This window comes from Gossypium arboreum, chromosome 4, assembly GCF_025698485.1.
Source record: "Gossypium arboreum isolate Shixiya-1 chromosome 4, ASM2569848v2, whole genome shotgun sequence".
Classification (NCBI taxonomy): Eukaryota; Viridiplantae; Streptophyta; class Magnoliopsida; order Malvales; family Malvaceae; genus Gossypium; species Gossypium arboreum.
The window spans coordinates 417,465-439,384 of NC_069073.1; the positions used below are offsets into that span (position 1 = coordinate 417,465).

Genomic DNA, 21,920 nt, shown 5'->3' on the forward strand with positions numbered 1-21,920 from the left:
GTTTCGGAGAAATCATTTATTAAAATGGCGGAAGCATGTATGTATATCATATATTCCAAGAAGGGTAACTCAGTCTTTTTGCGTACAGATAATATTTGTAATTAACCGGTAAACCCCTCCAAAACTTGCGTCATCCGACCCTATAAATACCCCCTTCATTTAATAAGCTTGTACTGTCTCTAAACCTTCACTCTCTCTCTCTCTCTCTCTCTCTCTGTTTCTCAGAGTGAGAAAAAAAATAAAAGAAGAAGAAATCCATTTTCTTAAAACCATTTTTCGTGCTAATATTTGAAGAAAATCTCTAAAATTAAACAAAGAAAGAAACCTGCGACAACGTATTCCTTTTTCTTGCATTTCGAGTTTTCCATTTCTTCACCTGAATTTTTTTTTTCATAGTCTTTTGATTTTGTTTTCTTCAGGTACGGTTTCGATCATCGTTTTAAATTTTTCCTATTTTATTTCGCATTCGTAGGTTCAGTTTCGTTTTGGTAACAAAAAATTCTGTGTTTTATCTTCTTCGTTTTTGGTTATTTTTATTGTTTTATTTGAATTTTTTTAATATGTTTAAAAATAGTTTTGCTTTAAAATTTTCACGTTGCTGGGGTTAAAAAGGAGATCGGATCGGATAGAACGTTTTGAAATATCATAATATTCGTAATTTTGTTGTTCAAGTTTATATGTTGTAGGTATTTTCCCTTTGGTTACTGAGAACTATGAGCGAGAGTTATTAATAAAATATAAGATTTTTTTTTTTGGTATAATTAGGTTCTGTGTAATAGTGTATCTGATTATTTGTAGTAGTTGCTTTCTCTCTCTCTCTCTCTAATAAGATCTGAATAATTTATATATATATGAAGAAATGAAGGAATCAAGGTTGTCGTTTCTGGTGGAAAAGGAATCTTCTTTGATTTCTTTTGAACTAAAGTAATGTTTTTATTCTGTAGTTTCTAGAGTTTTCTTACAACAGTAATAAAATACTGTCTGGTGCTTTTTTCCTGTTGTGTAATTAGTATTTGATGTATTATTGTAGGGGGTTTGGACTTTCTTTATATTTCAAGGAAATCTGTGGAGTGAAAATGGATCCTAAGCTCTTCTTTATCCTCGGAGAAAACTAGGATTTATGGGAAGCTCTTCCTGTTTCCTCCTAAAATTTTCTTTTCTTTTTGAATTTTCCTTTGGAGGTTTGTTAGTGTTTTTACTTTCGTCTTGTTTATCAGTAATCAAAAACCGCCTTATGCTTTTTCTGATGTCTGATTACATAATTGTTTGATGCATTCAAGGAAGTTTGAACTTGAAATTGCTGTAAGGTCCTGGACTTTCTCGATGTTCCAAGGAAACCTGGGAGTGAAAATGGATTCTAGGCTCTTTTTTATCCTTGGAGAAAACTAGGTTTCTGGGAACCTTACTATGACCATTAACTGTTTCTGCCTATAGGTTCTTTTTCTCTTTTTGAATTTTCCCGCTTTTTTTTGAAGGAGTTTTAGTGGAATTGGTTTTTAGAAGTTCTCGTTTCTTAACACTTTCTACAGGGTAGACAAATACAATGTCGATTGCCAGTGTAGCCTTTAGCTCAGCAATTGAAGAGTTTGCTTGTTTCCCTGAAAATTTTGCCCATAGATATGGTCAGACATTGAGCAACTCAATCTTAATTTTTCTCTCTGTTGGGGGGTCTATCATTCCCATGCGTGTAATGGAGTATGATTCAATTGCCTCTGTAAAGCTAAGGATTCAGACTTCAAAAGGGTTTTTTGTGAGGAAGCAGAAGTTAGTTTTCGAAGGTAGAGAACTGGCTCAGAATAATTCTCGTGTCCAGGACTATGGTGTTGCTGATGGGAATGTATTGCATCTGGTGTTAAAGCTTTCAGATCTCCAGGCTATCACTGTTAGGACTGTATGTGGTAAGGAGTTTGAGTTTCACATTCCAAGGGGTAGAAACGTGGGTTATGTGAAGCAACAAATTGCTAAGAAGGGAAAAGGATTTCTTAATCTCAAGGATCAGGAACTGGTATGCAACGGTGAGGAGCTTGAAGATCAGAGACTAATTGCTGATATCTGCAAAAATAGTGATGCTGTTATTCACTTGCTAGTTCGAAACTCTGCTAAAGTACGGGCTGTTCCTATTGAAAGAGATTTTGAAGTTTCTATTGGGACATTGAGTTTGAATGAGGGGCCACATGCTGCTAGACAATACTTGGGTGACACATCCTCTGTGGAAAATCTGATCTGGGCAGGGAAGCTGTTCCAAAGAGATTCCATTCTGGAGCCTCTGGTTGTTAATTCGAAGATTCAATTGCCAATGGTTACTAAAGAACTAATTGACTTAACTTTTGATGGATTACAGCAAGGCAGCAGGCCTATCAGGTCATCAGAGGGGTCAGGTGGAGCTTACTTCATGCAAGATTCATCTGGTCAGAAGTATATCTCCGTCTTTAAGCCTACTGATGAAGAGCCAATGGCTGTAAATAACCCACATGGCCTCCCCTTGTCACTAGATGGTGAAGGGCTGAAGAAAGGCACATGTGTAGGAGAAGGTGCACTGAGAGAAGTTGCAGCTTACCTGTTGGACCATCCAATGACTGGGCCTCGCTCATTTGATAGTGGAGAGAAGGGCTTTGCTGGGGTTCCTCCTACTGTGATGGTTAAGTGCTTGCATAAAGCATTTAATTATCCGGACGGTTATGATTATGATTGCAAGATTGGGTCACTGCAGATGTTTGTAAACAACGTTGGAAGTTGTGAAGATATGGGCTCTCGTGCTTTCCCAGTGGATGAGGTGCAGAAGATCTCTGTGTTGGACATAAGGTTGGCAAATGCAGATAGGCATGCTGGAAATATACTGGTCACAAGAAATTGTGAGGAAGGTCGGTTTTCACTTGTTCCTATTGACCACGGCTACTGCTTACCTGAGAATGTAAGAGTCTAACTTTGCATTTTTCAACTGTTTCCTGGTTTTGGTAAATGAACTATCATTGTAAAAGATTCTTTAGCATTCATTTTCATCACCTTGTTATTGCTCTTTATTTTGCTGCAGTTCGAGGATTGCACGTTTGACTGGCTCTACTGGCCTCAAGCTCGTGAACCTTATTCCCCAGATGTCATCAAGTATATTAAATCGCTGGATGCTGAACAAGACATTGAACTTCTAAGGTTCCATGGTTGGGACATGCCACCCAAATGTGCTCGCACTTTTCGCATCTCCACAATACTTCTAAAGAAAGGTGCGGAGAGAGGACTCACACCCTATGCTATTGGAAGAATCATGTGCAGGGAAACAGTGAAACAGGAGTCGGTGATTGAGCAGATTGTTAAAGAAGCAGAGGAAGCTCTGCTTCCCGGAATGAGTGATGATGCATTCTTTGAAGCAGTGACATTGATCATGGATAGGCGTCTTGATGATTTGACCTCTTAAACCAACTAGTTGGGTAGGGTTTGGATATCTTCGTTTTCAACATCACATGCTTAATGCACAACAATGATGGGAGTCCATGTTTTTGTTAAATGGTCTTGGCATAAGTTCTGTGTAGTAGTCGGATTGTTGCTCGAACTTGTGTTTCCATCGTCTGTTTTATTTTGTTGGTGCATCTAAATTTCTATTATGCAGAACGACCTCAAACCGTACCATACTACTTGGAAATGTCTATTAAGTAATCTATCCAAGAACAAACTGTATCGGGGAGGCTCTAGTTGTTAGCTATGTGAATAACAGTACAAATCTCATCAGCTTTAATTGTTTTTCCTTTATGCTTTTTCTTTACCTCAATTCCAGTAGATCCAATATTTTCCAGTTTGCTCATCTGAGGGTAGCTTGTTGCTTGCCGAAAGAGAACAAGCACTTCATAGTTTCTCTATGATGCCATATTTGGTAAGCACATGACTTCCAAACTATGTTGTTTGGATTTGAATGAGTGTGAATTCAACTGCATCCTTTTTGTAATCTCTAATCCTCGTGGAGGCAGCTGTTGTAAAAGTTAGATTGTATTTTGCCCCTCTACTTAAAAAATAGGTAAATTAGTACCTGTATGTTAGATTAAAGGGCAATTTGATCATTCTATTAAAAATTTCATCCATTCTTACTGTTAAAATTATTCCGTGTACGTCAGTATAAAGTATAGGTGATATATTTCGTGTAATTATTTGGTTGTTCTATCAGTCATCTTAGTTTTTAACAGTACAAATGGTTGAAATTTTTAACAAAAAAGATTAATTTACTTTTTGATATAATATACATAGATTTATTTGTCTATTTTTTGAGTAGAAAGGGAAAAATACAATACAACTATTTAACCTAATGTATATGGACTTGTTCTGTTCTACTTTTACTTCTCTAATACCATCAAAAGAATTTATAATTAGATTCTAAAAAGGAAAATTGTAAAAGAAAGTAACTTTTAGAGCCTATAACATGTATGGACTTTCAAAATGAACAGGAACAGTGACAATTTACCATATCTAAAAAAAAGTTCTGAAATATATTTTGTGTAAAAGGTTAAAGAAATTTTAATTTTAAACTTGGAGACCAGCCAAGAAAGCAATCCCCGTTGATGGCAACCATAATGTTCCATAAATAAATTGTGCAACAGTGAAATTGCTTGCTTCAGATTCTGAAGTGATGACTCTATAGCCAGGCCATTTGACCCGTTGACCAACTGCCGCACCAGCTCCATAATTCATGTATTCACCATAGTATAGTGAATCTAAGGCAAATGAACCGTTCCATTCCAGCCATCCACTAGGGTCAATGTGGTCATGCATGTATGATAACATGAACACAACCCTAGAGTGCAGCTTCCATGGACGCCCTAGATACGTTTGGAAGCTACCGTTCATTACTGCGAGATCCGGCGTGGGTAAGATCCTACATGCATGAATTGAAATACCCGTGTTTTGATGCGGGTCTTTTCGACTTTGAGCCGTGATTGTGTTCTTCTGAAAGGGCATGGGTTTTCGAGCATAAATACTACAGTTTTGAAGTACCACCGCGGCATTTCCAAAAATGAAATCCACAGTGCCATAGATGTCACATTCACGATAGAATTGACGATTGGAATGAACATATAAAGTATCTTGGTACCCAATAATATTGCACTTGTATACCACGGCATGGTCTGCCCCAACACGAAGAGCTACTGCTTGGTGCTTAGTTGGTCCAGCCCAATTCTCAAATGTCATGTCTCTTGCAATAAAACCACTCCCGGTGGCCGCTGAAAAAAAAAACGAGGCAACATCATGCATGGTTAATGATATTAAGTTGTTCTTTTTAATTCAAAGTATTTGTGTAGGAAAAAATAAGGGTATTATTTTTTATATAAAAATTATAAAATAGTGATTGAATTATTAGTAAAAAATTATCATCTAATTATGAAAAATTATAAATTAGTCACTCAATTATTTAATTTTATATTTTTATCACTCAACTATATTGAATCTTTAATTATGTTTATGTTAGCAAAAAAAATTAAAAATTATTATTTTATAATTTTTATAATTAAATGACAAAAAAAAGTTTACTAATAACTAGTCCAACATTTTATAATTTTCATAATTAAAAAAAATTACAAAATAATCGAGTGAGAAAATAGGTTAAGCAGGTAACTTACCAAAAGTAGCAGTGTGGAAAGTGGTGACGTTATCAAATACACTTTTTCCTCCTGAAATGACTGTTTTACCCTTTCCGTCACCAATAAACATCAAGTTCATTTTCTTCCTCCCCACCTTCAAATTAGTCTCTTCGTATCTGTTAAAACAAATAATAATTTCGATTTTTCAGTTTAATTCAAAAAAAAAAAAGAAGGGAAAAAGTTTTCACCATAAATGCCTCTCCACCTAAACAATCACATGAATACGAAGTAGTTTATAATCATAGCGGTGGAAGCTGAAAAAAGAACCATTAATTGAAAAAAAACCCCTAATTTCAACCCCAAAAAAATCAGTAATGAATTATAAAATTTTAATTCTACCCATATTTGAATTTTTAAAATTTGGAATATGTTACAATTTAGTATTCAAAGTCTTATAAATGGAATTAAAAGTAGAAGTTCAAAAATACAGGGACTAAGGGAAAAATTAGCCCAACTTTAGAATATAGAAATTCTACAAAGGTTATTTCCGTGGTGTTATGTTATAATGAGAAATGTAACGAAAAGCAAAAAGGTGTTGTAGTAAAACTAGATGTTAATTATTGTAACGTCTATTTACCTTCCTGCCCTCACATAAATGACAATCCGCCGACTACTATTCTCCGGTGCCTTTTTAATCGCTTCACTAATCGTCTCAACGGTGCCGTTTCCGTCTTTCGACACGATTATATGAGCCTGGATTTCCGACAAGGGAGTGTCGAGCAGCTTTCTCTCTATTCTCCCTACCCATTTCGGGAATTTCTCCTCGTTCGACGGCGACGACGCCAGCAGCCTCCTGTTCTCTACCGACACACCGGCGAAGTCGTCTCCGCCTGTAGCGGCGAAAATCGACAAGCAGTTACTCACGAGTTGAGACAAGTCATTCAGTTTCGCCACCACATGATCCTTCAACGCCCCGGTCACTCCCTCGAATCCCTCCGCGCACGTGTCAAGGTTCGTCAACGCAGCGCTAAGCCACGTCATCACGTCTTGGGTGGACCCGCCTTTGTGAATGACGGCGGAGAGGGAGAGGGAGAGGGCTTCGATGGAATCTACAAGAAGCTCGAGGCAGGCGTCGAATGCGGAGCGCACACGTGGATCCATCTTGATGTTGGAAACGGACGTCGTCATATAAAGAGCGTCGCTGAAGTGCTGCAAGGTCATGTTGAAAGAAACATGGACCAGGTCTTGTTCACTGGCAGTGAACGAGTCAGGGAACTTAAGGAGTGAGTTTACACAGTAGTTGGGGAACCGAGTTCTGCTACAGGTGTTGGAAATGGCTTGGGTTGGGTTATGGCGGATTACGGCGGCGCCTCGGCCAGCAGCACAGACATTGATCATAGTGAAGACAATAAGTAAAAAAATGGTAATAAGGTTTTTAGGTGGTGCCATTGCTTTGATCTTTTAAGCTGCAAAACAAAAGAAACAATGGCGGAGGTGTAAGAGTGTGGAAAGCTTCAAGGGTGGTCTACTTTCAGCTATATTGGCAACTGAGGAACAGGGATGGGTTATACATTAAACTCACCATTCATTCACCATAACAGATATCTATCTTTTTACTTTTCACGTCTTTACCATTTAATAACTAGCTTTATATAATCCAACTTTAAATTCAGTAAATTTAACAATATTACAGTATTTAATATTAATTAAAAATATAATTTTTATATATAAAAATAAATGAAAATGTGTACTTAATTTAATATATGTGATGCTCTTCTTATAATAAGAGTAGTAATTTTTTATGAGATATATTGCCTCCGCAAAAATACATGTACCATTAATAAATAATGATATTATACTTCACTATTAAATAAAATAAAATTAGTAGTAATAATTTTATTGAAATGTAAATTAAGTAATAATTAATTATAAATAAATATTAAAAACAAAACTCTAAATTTTATCCTCTAAACCGTATACTCTTAATCAGTGTGATTAATGCATTTTTTGGGGGTAAATGTACAACAGAACACTTTAATGATTATGCTTGTCGATATTAATTACCCATTAATCAGACCCTTGAACTATTTATGCTAACTTTTGACACTAGTTAACCCAACATTCTTTTAATTAGGGATGAAATTAGAAAAAATTTTGGGCGAAATTAAATTGAATATTTTCACTATAATAAAAATATAATTTTATTATTTTAATAATTTATATATTTAAAATTTTAAAGGATTAAATTAAATTTTTATTATTTTTGAGGGCTAAAATGCAATATTATGATTAATAATTTAAAATTTTATAAATTAAAAAGAGGATTAAATGAAAATTTTTCCAAGGAGCCGGAGCTCCTCCCAACCCCTGATGTCGTCACTATTTTTAACAATCAATTAATATTAGTATAAAAATATTTATTTCTTTTAAAAATTTAATTAAAGTTATTTCACTAAAGTTTAAACCTAGACCTTAAGAAAAAACACTCTTAACTATTACTCCAAGACGACCTTTTAATTTTAAAGATAAAATTATCACCTATATAGTGAATATGACATAATGTAGGGATCAATTAAGTATATAACCAAGATTTAATGCTATACTAAGGATATATAACAAAATTAATTAAATTAATAACATAAAAGCAATAAGATTTGCCTTCAAATCTTTCATTAATATCAAATTTGAGTTCCATTCCTTACTAATTTTTATTATCTATTTTTTAAAGAAAAACAAAACAATAAGGAGATGATTATTTCAAAAAAATATATTTAAACTTTATAATGGTAAGACGCGTTGCACTTTCAATGGGAGGATTTAGATTATAATTTTGAAAATAACATTGTTAAGAGAGACAGCTATGAACCTTGAACATAAATCGTAAAACGGACATGAAGGAAATAATAAAAAAAAAGAGTTGAATGATTTACCTTGATGGAGGTGGAGTGTGGAATGAATTAACTGCAAAGCTATTACCAATTTAGGGTTTAGAAAAGCCTTAAAATATATTTATAGACTAAATTTTAACAAATATTTTGTAATTAATGTTTAAGATTTTTCCATCATGGTTGGAAATCTAAAGAGATTCATGATTAAAATGGAAATACAAATTCATACTCTCACTTATTCCACCTTTCCATTTTTATTTTTCTTTCCTTTCATTTAATCACTTTTTAAAAGTATATATATATTTTATTAAAAATATTAAATTATGAATTTAATTGTTTTGATTTTTATCATGATCATCTATGCTTTGCATTACTTTGATTATTTGTTTATTTTAAATTATAGAATATAATTTTAAATTTTAAAATATACTCTAAGTAAGATTTTAGAATCGCCACCGATTCATATGATTCGCTTAAATAAATTATTAAAACATAAATATAAAAATAAAATATTTAGAAGTAGAAAATCGATTCAATAAGTTTTTTTTAGCCTGGTTCAATCGATTTGTATTTGTTTGTGGGTTAATCAATTTGATGCCTCTATTTGGATCGATACCCCGTCAACCTGACTCAAACAACCATGACTCTAAGTCTCTCCACTTTGTATATTTGGAATTTAGTCGTATTACTTTTATTTTCAAAAATTTAATCCCTCTACTTTTTGGACTTAAAATTCCATTTTCAAAATATATATAAGCACATAATATTTTATTTGAAAGTTAACAATTTTAAATAATTAATAATAATATAAAAAAGTTTAGACACCTATTTAGGAAAACGGAGAAAGGTGAGGACTAAAATGTGAATAAAGCCTTTTTTATATATAGGCATATAGATATTTAATTTTGAAAGTAAATGGTGACTTGCAAAACAAGTAATATAAAATAAAAGAACAATTAATTTATCTTTAGACACGCAAGTCAATAGCATTCGAATTTATTATCATTTATTAGGGTTGCTCAAATGGTTTATTAGTCGAATTGAACCACCATTCACTCAAATTTAATAACTTGTTAATTTAACTCAACTTTGGATGTAAATAATTAAATTTATTTAAATCACTTATTTTTCTAAAAAAGTTAATATTTTTCGGTATTTGGATAAATCTGCGTAAAATATTTTCTATTATTTGGCAAATTTCCTAAAAATATTTCATAAAAATTATATTTGATTTTCCTTTTTTCATTATTTAATTGAGTTTATTTTATATCTATAAATTTATATTTTATATTTTTTTGTAAAACAAATACGACATAAATATATTTGATGTAAAATATTATACTGCAATTTTCTTTTAACAATCAAAATTTGTTTTATAATAAAAATATTTTGTAATAATTAATATCATATATAAAATTTAATAATAAATAATGCTTAATTAAAATTAATTTAAATTACATATATTACATATATGAGAGTGAATATTGACATATTAGAGTTGTAAACGATAAATGAAGCTAAATGTTATTTAAACAAATACTCATATTTATATAATTAAAAGATTCATATTTTTGTACTAAATTAAAATATGTCACAAGTCCTTGTACTATTCATGAATTTGAAATTTAGTCCATATACTTTTATTTTTGGGTTAGTCCTATTTTTAAATATCAAAATTCAGGTTTAGCTATTAGCATTATTAAAAATATTTTGTTAAATTCATGTTCATTATAACATCATTTTTATTTACATGAATCCTGAGTATTTTTTATTTAAAATGTGATATCATCAAAATTGACAAGAAAATTAACAATGTTAACAATTAGGTTTGATTTTCATATATGAAAAGTACACGGACTAAATTGTTGAAAATAAAAGTACAGAGACTAAATTTCACATTTGTGAAGAGTACACAGACTTATAGTATATTTTAACCTTTATACTATAAAATATTTATTATTAAAATATTAATATTGAATATTTTTCAATAATATATGAAGAATATTATTTAAAATTTATTATTAAAATAAAATTGAATATTAAATAATTTATTAATTATTATATGATTAGATATAGATAATTAAATATGTATATTTAATAATATTGAAATTTATAATATTTTATATTAATATTTTATTAATATTAAATATTTTAAAAATAAAAATGATTATAAATATAATAATATTAAATTTGACGTTAATTTTATATAAAAATAAAATCAACATAAAGGAGCACTTTTTTAAAATAATTTACATTCTTCGATAGAGTAAATCATTACTTATTTTTATAAATTATTTTCTGTTGAAAAATAAAAAATACAAGAAAATATAAGAAAAAAACATTTTCCAAAAATTATTCTTAATAAAAATAAATTTCACTTTTTCAATTCCTTTGTTTCGTACACAATGGTGGTGGTGGAACTTTCTACCTTCCTGCCAAAATTTTCTATTCTTAATTTTAATCAAAGACTATTTATTGTCTTGATTTATTATTTTCCATGATTAACTAAATCTCAAATCTGATTTTAGGCCTATAATCGATTCAGGAGAGAATCACGTGAGATTTGAAATCGTACTCAAAAAATTTTCTACTTTAGTATTTGTTATTTTTCTGTAGGAGATAAGCTCAGTCATCTCTCAAAGTCATATTAGCATCAAGTTAAAAAGGGTTTATTGATTCGTTGTTGTATGGAACATAGTTTGAAAAATTCATATATATGTAATTGTCGTAATCGATCTACCGAAGAGTAAATTGATGTGACTAATTGAGTAAGTGGTTAAATTCGTCAGAGAAATTAACCATCAAATTTAAACCACCAGCAAAGTTGAGGTTGTTGATTCAAGCAAGATTCTTCTAGTTTGCAAGGTTGTCAAGGAGCTAGATCTTGGAAATTGGTTTCAGGGTTGTTCGTTTGGTAAGGATTAACTGCTCGGCCGTTCCCATATTCCCGCAATTAATTTACATACAGATGGGTTAGTGTAGAGGTGTTCATGGGTCGGGCCGGGCCGAGTTCAGGTCGGGCTCAACTAAAAAATCATACTCATTTATTGGGCTCGGGCGGGTCGGACTAAAAAAATAGGCCTAAAATTTTGCCCAAGCCCGACCCGCCCTCCCATTAATTTTTATATTATTTTTTATTATTTTTAAATATATATATAAATACATCAAAAATACTAAAATATCAAAATAAATATTTCCCAACAAATTAAAAATAAATTTTGAAAAATATGTAGACTTAAATAACACTAAGATAATGCAACTTAAGAAGCAAATGCTTCTAAAATAATAAAAAATTAACAAATGCCTTTAAAATAATAAGAAAATTAACAATAAAATAAATTTTATACAATATCTAAACAATAACAATAAAATAATAGTAACATAATAGTAAAATGGTAGCAAAATATGAAGAAAACAACAAGAAAATAACATTAAAAAAAATGCAGATTTTTTTGTCCTTTAGTGAATTCGGGCCGGGCGGGGCTGAGCCCGGGCTAAAAATACCTTACTCGAGGCCCGGCCTATTTTTTAAACAGGCCTTATTTTTTTGTCCAAGCCTATTTTTCGGGCTTATATTTTTGCCCAAACCCTCCCACATTTCGAGCAGGCCTTCGGGCCAGGTCGGGTAGCCCGGCCCATGCACACCTCTAGGTTAGTGGTATGAGGTTGTTCCTGCAATTAATTTATATACGGATGGACTGGTGATAAGAATATAGAGATGGGAAAAAATATTTACATTTCGTTGAATTTACTTACAATAAATTTGTATAATTTACCACAAGATATTCTCCATTCCAAATGATTTTGGATTTAACTCTTTTACCTTTGAATGAAGTAACAAATTTAAATGAAAATAAGAAAACAGTTAGTCAAATGGATTCATGAGAAAACTGAATCAAATGGCGCAAACAAGTAATGTTCAAACTTTGTTCTTGGGTTTGGGTACACATACGTTGTTTAACATCTAAGTTTTTCCTTTGGAAATCAAATAAAGAAAAAAAAAAGATTATTTGATTGATTGATCATCCACCAAATTAAGTTTCTGTCACTTGAACTGGTGTAGCTCAACCTTAGCATTAAAATTAGGGTCCCACCACTGTTGAATCCCATGAGCTGTCCTAAAATCTGAACATGGACGTAGATTAATAGTGAGGTAAGCCGAAGGAAGCAAATGCAAGGGTTCACAGCTCATGTTGGATACAAGGCTTGACAATAGACAAACAATTGAATTCTTTGTTGAGATCCTTTCAATTTTCCCAGCTCCAATCTCTTCCATCTTCTTCCTATGTTCAAAATACCCTTTGTACTCTGAGCAAAGAACATCATTCGGATTCACAAACAGGTGAGGAGTCCATGAACATAATGCAGCAAAAGGATCTTGTTTCCCAGGCTTTGGATTTCGACCCTTAATGGCCACTGTGAGTGCTGCTTTAACCACACTGCTGGTGAAACGAATCCCAGTTTTTAATACTGGATACTTAACTATTTCCACTGGGGTTGATAAGAATGGGGGATTGAAGAGGTAAGTTTCAATGAGATAACCCTTCATAGTCAGCTCCTTCCCTGCAATCAATGCCATGGCTGATCCAAGTGAATGCCCTGTTAACCAAATGTTGGGTCCAACTCGTTCAACTGTATCGTTCACAAACTTCATGGCCAGCTTAAACCGGGAGCTGCCATGGAGTCTGTTGCATGCACAAAGAAGATCCAGTTTGAGATCACGAGAAATGGAGGGTGGAGTATTCAAAGTACCACGAAAGGCAATAACATAGTTGGGGGCGTTTTGGAGTTGAGAATGGTGAGCAGAGGAGGTGTTGATGTCGAATTCATAAATGGCACCAAATATGGATCCATCAACATCATCAATAAGACGATGGTTTAGTCGAAAATGAAAAGATTCCCACCATGGAGGAGCACAACAAACTTGGTGTCCTTCCCTGTTCTTCTGCCGATCACGTTCTAGCACATAAACTCCTTGAACCAAACTCGCAGCGATCGATCTTCGATGATGTTCATTTAACCTCCAAAATTAAAACCAAATATGTATATACCGATTAACACTCAAGAAATCCAGCAAATATTTTCAAGAAATACTTACATATTTAGGATCCAATAAAATTGACCAGAATTGGTAGAAGTAAGTTAGATTTTATTTTATCCCATTAACTCAAAAAATGAATAAATTAATCTCTGCACATAAAATTAAAGAGCAAATTTGTTTTTTTTGGTTAAAAATTCCATTAATTTGTACTATTAAAAACTGACATGATTGACAGAATAACCAAATAATGACAAATTATCATCATTGTAACTTACACGAACAAATTTTTAACAGTAAAAATGGATAAAATTTTTAACAAAATGATCAGTTTACTCTTCATCTAATGTAAAGGGACTAATTTGTCCCTTATTTTAATAGAAGAGGTAAAATACAATCTAACTCCTAATACAATGACCTCCATCATACTCCTACCACTAGAATTCCTCAAAAATGAAATGATAGCTGCCAAAACACTTACCAGTCAATGGCTTTGAGTTGTGAAGGTCCCGAAAGACTAAAATTTGCACGACCAGAGGCCATTACCTATTTAGTAACTAGACAATTCACTGGCAAGAGAGATTGTAATAATTCACTAAGCTTGAAAGTGTAAAATTTTATCTAATAAAACAGTCATTAATGAGTAAAGAAGAAAACCTATAGGCCAATAAATCAAGAGCTTTCAAGCTCAATAGTAAATGCAATATCCTGCAAGTTTTTGAAGCATTTTTGGAACATGAGCTGCAATCATGATGGCGTGAAATTGACGAGCACATCTCAGAAGAATATATATATATATATATAATATATTTTATAATATTTACAACAACAAAAGTAAAACAAGATAATGTTAGAATATGGGATCGAATCTTTGTCCAAGAAAAAGAGCAACTATTTAGTGATAAACATCTGCAATCCATTTCATTGAAAGGTATAATACAATTCCAATATATTTTTCTTTCTTTCAGATTCATTGATAGATAAAAATGTATTGAATGGAATAAATACAATGTGAAGGCCGAAGCAATAGACCAACATGACCAACCATGGTTTTCAAGTCTATCAAAGCTCCTATGCCTTACAAAAACATAACCCCTAGAAGTTGCACTGCTTCAAGCCCTACCACATTTGTTTGCTCTATGAAGACAAATCGGTTTTATGTCTTCATGGTAAACGGGAAATAGGAAGTCAATTACAATCTCCCTGAGTTCTTACACCAATGTAAGTAAGTGATGTAACTTTTCCTTATGCAATTATCTTAGAAGATACTTCTCATCCGTTACAAAAGGCCTGTACTCGTGTAGTTCCGACAGACCAATAAAACCATTATCCCACCATTGGTGAATTCCGTGAGCATGTTTGAAATCCGGAGAGTGACGCAAATTAATGGTAAGATAGGCAGAAGGAATCAGGTGCAGTGGTTCTGACTCGCTTCTTTGTAGACCTGAGCCTGCAAGTAAGCTCCCTACCTGTGTCGCGACCCTCTCGATTTTCCCGGCCCCAATCTCCTCCATTTTCTTCCTATGTTCAAAATATCCAATATAACCTGAACATATAAGGTCTGAAGGATTCACAAACAGGTATGGTCTCCAAGAAGAGAGTGAAGTAAATGGATCATTTTGCTCGTGTCTAAGATTACGACCCTTTACAGCAAAAGCGAGGCCAGCTTTGACTACGCTGCTTGTAAAACGAATCCCATGCTTCAGCCTTTCACTCTTGATTCCCTCTACAGGAGCAGACAAGAATGGGGGATTGAAGAGGTAAGCTTCAACATTATAACCCATCTTAGTCATATTTTTACCTATAAGCAGTGAAATAGCGGATCCTAGTGAATGACCGGCTAGCCAAATACTTGAATTTCTGTAAACAGAAAAGAGGCTCTCCGCGGCCTGCATTGCTTGTTCAAAACGAGAGCTTTCATGAAGTCTATTGCGGACACAGAGGAAGTCCAACTTGAGATCACGAGACCTGGTGTTTGACGTATTTATAGTACCCCGAAATGCAATAACATAATGTGGAGAACTTTGAGATGAATGGTTGTAGGTGAAATTACAAGGCTTGGATTGAAAAATGGCACCAAAAATGGAGTTATCAACATCATCTACAAGAATATGGAACAATTGGAAATTGAAGAACTCCCACCAAGCTGGTGCATGAGCCAGAGGGTCTTTGCGGTTCTCTTGGCGATCACGTTCTAGGATGTACACTCCCTGAACCAAGCTTGCAGCAACTGATCTTCGGTCATGAAAGTTATCCCTACCAAAGAACCACAGAAAAAGCATAAACTGCAATTAAAGCATGTTCATTACTGTAGCTTTGGCTGCTGAATTCACTGAATTTGGCCCTAAGAGTTCTGTGCACCAACAAATCCCCTGAATTTTGATCTTTGCTTAAAGAAAGAAGAGTTATCTGTTGTTCATACTTGTTCCATGATAATTTTCTCAGCATGAATTCAGGGTCATAGAGACAACGAGTTTTAGTGGTAAAAGCATCATGGAGGCCCCTGTACTACGAGTCAGATAACATTTTGCGCTCTCTATTAAAAAATGAGCAAATTGGTCCTTGTACAATAGTTCAAGGAGCAAATAGGTCATTTCTGTTAAAAATTTCATTCATTTATACTATTAAAAACTGGCATAGTTGAAGGAATAATCAGACAGTTATATGAGACTTGCCACGTGTACCTCATGCCAACGTATAGGAACCAATTTTTTAACATTAGAAATGGATAAAATTTTAACAGAGGGACCAGTTTGCTCTTTGATCTAAAGTATAGAGACTAATTTATTCATTTTTTTAGTAGAGGGGATAAAATGTAATCCGACTCTTAATACAAGAGCCTCCATGATACTTTTACAAAGTTTTAGCTGAGGATTAACTACTATCAAATGTTAGGTACTAGATTAATTGTATGTCCACTTCATTCTTAGCATCAATGGTTAGTCGGTTTTCCACAATTTGAAAATGCTCATTCATTGAACTCTTTTGAATTAAAATGCTATTTGAGACCCCCCTCTTTTTTTTTTCTTTTTCATATAAGTCTCCTTGGCAAACTCCATTAATACCCTACCATATATCTTGCAATGTTGTCCAGAGAAAAAAAAAATTTAATGTAAACATTGGAGATTCTCAATGAAATAAATGAAAGAAAAGGTGTTTACCAGTCGACTGAAGTGAGGTGTGAAGGACCTGAAAGGCAGAATATTTGTCTGGAAGAGGCCGGTTTCTCTTTCTTTCTTTGTTTCTCCATATATCCTCTACAAAGGCTGTGTGAAATGCTAAGATGTAGTACCAAAGTTTCCCATTATTCATCAAAAAGGGTGACGCTTTATACATGAATTTCATACTTTTCATGAAAAAAGTCAAGAAAATGTGCCACAAGTCTCTGTACTTATCATGAACTAAATTCCTTGAAATAAAAGTAGAGGAATTAAGTTCCTTTTCTAAAATTTGTTTTCATGCTTTTCTCTCCAAATTTAAGAAGAAAACGAAAACTTTTGAAAAGTCATTCCCTTTTCATGGGTTTCTTTCTCGTTTCTTTTTCTGGGAAAATTCAAAACAAAACCCAAAAAAAAGAAATAAAATAATAAAAACACACACAATTAAAAACCATTGAACAACCAACATTGACGATTCTTAGATCATGTAAAATTCAACAAAAACATGGAAGAAATACAACAACAAAAAAATATTGAAGAAATTAAAAAGGAAATAGTTTACCTCAACGCAGATTAACGAAGATGTAAAACAAATTCACAAATTTCACGTACTTTCCCTCCTCTTCTCTTTTATTCCCTTCAAAGGAACAAAAGAGAGAGAGAGAGTTTAGGAAAGAACGGCCTTCGACAGTGTGGCATTAACAGACAATTCATAAAGACAATTTCACAAAGTTTTCTCCTTTTTGTTTTTTGTTTTAAATTATTTAAATTATTATTACTATAAAATAAATGAACCATATTTTACTATATTTAATTTAATATTAATATTACCTAATTTTATTTATAATACCTTACTTATTTTGGGTATAAATATTTTGTTGATCTGATGGTTATTATTATAAATGCATCTTAACCGCCTGTCAACCATTCATGGCAAGCAAAATGTATATTTCTGCTCTTAGTCACTTTACTTTTTGTATGTTTAAACTTTAGTCCCTCTACTTTAATTCTTGAATTTTAATCTCTCTATTCTTTTAATTTGACAATTGAAGTCCAATTAACAACACCAAAGAAATTTCCTTCAATTAAAAAAAGTAGTTTTTCATTTTAAAAATAAGGTAAACTACCCCTTACTCGTCCAATTTTTAGACAATTTTATTTTGATCACCTTAAAATTTTTTTTTGCAATTTCATCATCCAACTTTTCATTTTAGTCATCCATAACTATGATTATAAACAGGAACTACGATATTGACCTGATGCCCAACACCATAAGAACCCTTTCCAAGAACCTTGATCTTTACTATTTTAACCTCAATTCTTTTTTCTTAACTTTAAAATTTGTTTTCTTGGATACATGTTACGGTATAGAACATTAAAAGCTTTATAGCTTTAGCTTTTATATATATCAGAATATATAAAATTTCCTAATTCCATTTGGAAAAGGATGAGCTTATAATTTTTTCATATTCGTTTAGTGTATATACGAATAAGTTACTTTTGTAATTTTTTAAATGAAAATATTGATCAGATAAGATAACAATTAGAGTTAGACTTAGAGATAAAGTTAAAGTTAAAGTTTTGTAATTTCATTTGGAATAGGACATTGTTACTTGTTGATAAAGTAATTGAAGGTAAAAGAGGAATTGCGACTCAATAATCAAAATTGTTTATGTCATTTTTTTCTAAGGATACGAACACCGTATGTTCTTCCACCATTGCCACCCTGTTCTCCCACTTCTCTTCTCATATTAACTAGTGTGAAAGAAAACTCTCGATAAATCCACCAAATCAAACCCACGATGATTTCTCTTGTAACATCCTTCTCTCGACTCAATCGTCGGGTCTAAGCTACCAGATGCGACAACTATTATCGAAGCAACTACCATAAAATAATCAACAAATAAATCATTCAAATATCCAATCATAACATAAATACATTCACATCATGATATACAATTTTTTTCGAGATTATATAAGCTTACTAAAGCTCATTTTCTAACCTGAGCTTGAAAAATGACCAGATTATAATATTTTCAAAGTTTTCATATCAAGTATCGATACCCCATCTAGGTGTCGATACCAATCTAAGCTTTGACGTTTCAGAAAAATTGATTTAAAACCAAAGGTATCGATACTAGACTTAAAGTACTGATACTTCTTTCAAGGTATTAATACCTTAACTCTGTATCGATACCATTTTAAGATTCTATGTTTGAAAATTTTGAAGAAAATCACTAAGTATCGATACCTTTACTTAAAACATCGATACATATGAGCCAAAATGGTCAAAAATAATATTTTGGTACCTTTTTCATGCCAAACCAATTCTATTACTCAAATGGTGCTTAAAGCACACACAAACCTGCACAAAGCCAACCAAAACACATACCAAAACATCCATTTTACCATTTTCAAAATCAACCAAATTATTATACATCAATTAGATACTTAAACATAACATTTTAACCTATGAATTCACAAACCTTTCAAACATTTACAACCATTCAATTCCATCATTTAACCAAATCATTTCACTTCCAAATTGTCATTCAAATGCTTCATCTAAAGCTTAACCTAATACCAAGCACACACACACATATAACATGAACTTCAACTTTCTCAAAAACAACCATTAACCAAGTTTCAAACCAACTATCATTTCCAAGTAAAATCATATATAACACCTATGTACATGCCACATAACCGAACTTTAGAACATTTAAAAGATTACCAAATAACAATGGGATAGTGTGAGCTTCTCGATGATCTCCTTGACACGTTCCGCAAGTTTGCAATCTACAAAGAAAGGGAAAACAACGAGGTAAGTATATCGAATGCTTAGTAAGTTTATAGGCATTAAATCATAAATTACCTCAATAACAATTTAATATGATAAGCTACTAGCTTGACAAGTTTGCCTAAACATGGCAACCACAATTCAACAAGGTCAGTTCAATATATATTGTATCGTATATTGATTCAAACATACAATATTCCAATCCGCATATAATCAACAGTTCAATGCCATTCATGTAAGCAGTCAACATTTAATCAATTTAATATCAAATTCATACCATTTCATTTATTTATTAATAATACATCCAATTTCAATTTAATGAAAATCACTATTTCATTTCATTGTTCAAATTTCAAATCGAATTTATAGATTCGTCACATTTCCATATCGACCCTCTGGGCTCGTATATCTAGTTTGCATGATCTTTTCCATGCTATCAATATTCATATATCATAAATCAGCTTTGTAATACCAAGTCACATTACCAACCAAATTATATATCATTTATCAAATATCACATTTCATACCCTTTATTTACCTGACTTGGACAAGAATAGATACACAGATTCAATCAACACGCTAATTTGACATCCAGTGCCTCATCGAACAATGCCGAAGTAACTAGTTTGCACTTCACACTCATTGGTATAACCGAAGTAAAAGTTGTGCCCATCACTTATCGATACATAGTCTAAGTAACCCATACTCTATCTATCCTATGACATGCCAACTATATCTGACTCTAACCGAACAATTAATAGAGTAATCAATAATCCAATTTCATTATAAGTTCAACTCTCATTTTATTGATTTCAATATAACCAATTCATTAATCAAGTTACCATTTCATACATATATTGTATAATTTATCTCAATTTTATTTAGTTTTGTCCTATTTCTCGATAATCATTCACAAACATAATAATACGATTCAATCAATCATAATCAACTACCAATTCATTAAATAACTCAATTTATCGTTAATTTATCATTTTTACGATTTAGTCCATATCTTACCTTTTGTATCAAATTGCAAACAATTTAAATTACCATTAAACATACTCAAACTCATAATTCAAGTATATAATAATTTAAATACAATCATACCATATGAAATTACCTAATCAAAATAACAAACAACCAAATCTTCAAGGACTAATCAATTATTTTTGCATTTTTCTTGATTATCTTTGGTTTGGTTCAATTCTCATTCTACAAAATAATTCAGTTCAATTTATCAATTTCAATCCTACCTTATTTCATCCTATTATAAGCATATATTAGCTCAATTTCATTATTCGAATGCCCTTAAAGTTTTGCATTTTATTCAACTTAGTTTTTAAAACTGAAATTGCTATAACTTTCAAATTTGAGCTTTGATTTTGAAATTGATATCAATTACATCATTCTAAGACCCTCGACTATCCATAATTATAAAGATTTAATACCAATTTGGAATTACATTTTAGTCCCTATGTTCAAAACTAATAATTTTCACTTTACAAATTAGTTATTTTTCATATCTAAGTTAAACAAATTACCATTTAACACCAATTTCATAAAAAAACTCATCAATGGTAACTTTTATAAACTTCAATGGTTTTGCAAATTGGTACACGAATTAGCTAAATCAAACTCTTGAAACCTAAAAAACATAAGAATGATAAGAAATGAACTTGAAAATGCTTACCAATTGAGGGACCAAAGTTGAAAATGTCAAAAACCTATTTATTATTTCTTGCTTCGGTGAAAATGACAACTGGAAGAAGAAATGTTCTATTTTTCATTTTATATTAATATTAATCATTAATTAATCAATAATTAGCTTAATTAACTATAATTAACTAACTTAATTATAATTAACAAATTTTAGTGGAGTACACCAAACATTCACCACCGTTTAGATGTAGTCAATTGGACCAATTGTTCAATTGGACCAATTGTTCAATTGGTCATTTAAATAATTAAAATCCATAACGAGAAACTTTTACCATTTTTACAATTAGTCATTGTACCTTAATTAACTATCAATTTGACAAAATTAAGGGACCAAACTTTAATTAAACTCTATACTAACATTATAAATATTAAATAATAATATTTAAAGACTCAAACATTGGAAATGGGGTTCCAAAATCATATTTTTTGACACCACTGACTTTTAGGTTGTTACAACTCTCCCCCCTTAAGAAATTTCGTCCCCAAAATTTTTATTTGAGTAAAGGTTAGGGTACTATAACATTATCGTTTCTTTCTATTCTCACATAGCCTCTTCTGTGTCATGACATTGCCATGTGATGCTGATTTGTCTTGCAGTTCTTTAGCTTTTTAAATCAAAATTCTAACTGGTTCTTTACTATACGTCAAATCAGGCTGTAATTCTATTTCATCATAAGATAACACATGAGAAGGATCAGAACCATAATGAAATAACATCGATAGGTAGAAAACGTTATGAATCTTTTCAAGTTCCGAAGG

At 32.0% G+C, this 21,920-nt stretch overlaps 4 protein-coding genes across 6 annotated transcripts; 1 reads left to right on the top strand and 3 right to left on the bottom strand.

Annotated features, from left to right (window-relative positions):
* Positions 1–168: 168 nt before the first annotated feature.
* Positions 169–3,727, top strand: LOC108457617 (phosphatidylinositol 4-kinase gamma 3). 2 transcript variants are annotated; one of them, XM_053027221.1, is made up of 5 exons: positions 169–419; positions 1,031–1,181; positions 1,281–1,434; positions 1,530–2,911; positions 3,032–3,727. In XM_053027221.1, the coding sequence occupies exons 4-5, from the start codon at positions 1,544–1,546 to the stop codon at positions 3,407–3,409; spliced, it is 1,746 nt and encodes a 581-aa protein (XP_052883181.1). In that variant the 5' UTR covers positions 169–419; positions 1,031–1,181; positions 1,281–1,434; positions 1,530–1,543; the 3' UTR covers positions 3,410–3,727. The 2 variants fall into 2 exon arrangements, with proteins under 2 accessions (XP_052883181.1, XP_017612153.1); XM_017756664.2 differs by lacking the exons at positions 1,031–1,181; positions 1,281–1,434.
* Positions 3,728–4,448: 721 nt separating this feature from the next.
* On the bottom strand, positions 4,449–7,189 carry LOC108457618 (probable pectinesterase/pectinesterase inhibitor 34). The gene is made up of 3 exons (XM_017756665.2): positions 6,196–7,189; positions 5,598–5,734; positions 4,449–5,201 (listed from the first exon to the last, which is right to left on the bottom strand). The coding sequence occupies exons 1-3, from the start codon at positions 7,005–7,007 to the stop codon at positions 4,504–4,506; spliced, it is 1,647 nt and encodes a 548-aa protein (XP_017612154.1). The 5' UTR covers positions 7,008–7,189; the 3' UTR covers positions 4,449–4,503.
* A 5,111-nt stretch (positions 7,190–12,300) lies between these two features.
* Positions 12,301–14,263, bottom strand: LOC108459848 (GDSL esterase/lipase At4g10955-like). Its single transcript, XM_017759244.2, has 3 exons — positions 14,142–14,263; positions 13,966–14,053; positions 12,301–13,467 (listed from the first exon to the last, which is right to left on the bottom strand). Exons 2-3 carry the CDS (start codon positions 14,025–14,027, stop codon positions 12,492–12,494), a joined length of 1,038 nt encoding a protein of 345 aa, XP_017614733.1. The 5' UTR covers positions 14,028–14,053; positions 14,142–14,263; the 3' UTR covers positions 12,301–12,491.
* Positions 14,264–14,378: 115 nt separating this feature from the next.
* Positions 14,379–17,407, bottom strand: LOC108458411 (GDSL esterase/lipase At4g10955-like). 2 transcript variants are annotated; one of them, XM_017757801.2, is made up of 3 exons: positions 17,205–17,407; positions 16,646–16,750; positions 14,379–15,740 (listed from the first exon to the last, which is right to left on the bottom strand). In XM_017757801.2, exons 2-3 carry the CDS (start codon positions 16,732–16,734, stop codon positions 14,738–14,740), a joined length of 1,092 nt encoding a protein of 363 aa, XP_017613290.1. In that variant the 5' UTR covers positions 16,735–16,750; positions 17,205–17,407; the 3' UTR covers positions 14,379–14,737. The 2 variants fall into 2 exon arrangements, with proteins under 2 accessions (XP_017613290.1, XP_017613289.1); XM_017757800.2 differs by having other exon boundaries at positions 16,646–16,762.
* Positions 17,408–21,920: the final 4,513 nt, after the last annotated feature.